At 38.7% G+C, this 1,397-nt stretch overlaps 1 protein-coding gene across 1 annotated transcript; it reads left to right on the top strand.

The window, feature by feature from the left end:
- Positions 1–70: 70 nt before the first annotated feature.
- Positions 71–1,009, top strand: LOC126496408 (olfactory receptor 1468-like). Its single transcript, XM_050133920.1, has one exon. It carries the CDS (start codon positions 71–73, stop codon positions 1,007–1,009), a length of 939 nt encoding a protein of 312 aa, XP_049989877.1.
- The last annotated feature ends 388 nt before the right edge of the window (positions 1,010–1,397 follow it).

Here is a 1,397-nt window from a genome sequence, read left to right as displayed (position 1 = left end):
TATATATTCATTTTTATTTTGAATTTTAATGAACCCTAATATTTTCTCATTAGGATACTGGAGATAAAATATGATAATGAACAACAAAACTGTCATCTCCCAGTTCCTTCTCCTGGGTCTGCCCATCCCTCCAGAGCACCAGCACCTGTTCTATGCCCTGTTCCTGGCCATGTACCTCATCACTGTCCTGGGGAACCTTATCATCATCATCCTCATTTTACTGGATTCCCATCTCCATATGCCTATGTACTTGTTTCTAAGCAATTTGTCCTTCTCTGACCTTTGCTTTTCCTCTGTCACAATGCCCAAATTGCTGCAGAACATGCAGAGTGAAGACACATCCATCCCCTATGCAGGTTGTCTAACACAAATGTACTTTTTAATGGTTTTTGGAGACATGGAGAGCTTCCTTCTTGTGGCCATGGCCTATGACCGCTATGTGGCCATCTGCTTCCCTCTTCATTACACCAGCATCATGAGCCCCAAACTCTGTGTGTGTCTTATGGTATTCTGCTGGGTTCTTACCCTGCTGTATTCCATGTTGCACACTCTACTCTTGGCTAGATTGTCATTTTGTGAAAACAACCTGATCCCCCAGTTTTTCTGTGACATATCTGCTCTGCTCAAGTTGGCCTGCTCTGACACTTATATTAATGAACTAATGATATTTATAATGGGGGGACTTGTTAGTGTCATCCCATTCTCACTCATCATTGTGTCCTATGTAAAAATTGTCTGCTCCATCCTAAAGGTTTCATCTACTCGGGTTATCCACAAGGTCTTCTCCACTTGTGGCTCCCACCTATCTGTGGTCTCACTGTTCTATGGGACAATTATTGCTCTCTACATATTTCCATCAGCTAATAACTCCACTGTGAAGGATACTGTCATGGCCATGATGTGCACTGTGGTGACTCCCATGCTGAACCCCTTCATCTACAGCCTAAGGAACAGGGATATGAAAGAGGCCTTGAAAAATGTCCTTTGCAAAAAGAAAATCTCTTTATAATGACAACACTTGGATTTTAACTTAAACTTATCTAGTAAATATATTGACATTAATAATAAAATGTATGTGTGAAATGTTTTACATTCAATAACACACTACATTATATTTCTGTTGCAAACAGGAATTTTTCAAAGTATTTCAGTTAGAGAATGGGACCTTAGTGACACAGTAACGCCATCCTCTGCCTTTCCTGTGTGATTCTAGAATATCATTAGGTAAGAGCCACTGTTTTATCAGATCTCCATTCTTCACATTATTGTTACCCAAAATGTTTCTGATTTTATGAAAATTTCTGTGTTGAATACAGTATACTTTTAAAATATAAATAAATGATTTATCATGGTCCTATGGTGATGCTAATCTTTTTCTGTTTATTTTTCTCACATAC

This window comes from Alexandromys fortis, unplaced genomic scaffold, assembly GCF_014885135.2.
Source record: "Alexandromys fortis isolate MF-2015 unplaced genomic scaffold, M_Fortis_MF-2015_v1.1 scaffold_4085, whole genome shotgun sequence".
Lineage (NCBI taxonomy): Eukaryota > Metazoa > Chordata > Mammalia > Rodentia > Cricetidae > Alexandromys > Alexandromys fortis.
This window is presented reverse-complemented; position numbering and strand designations above follow the sequence as displayed.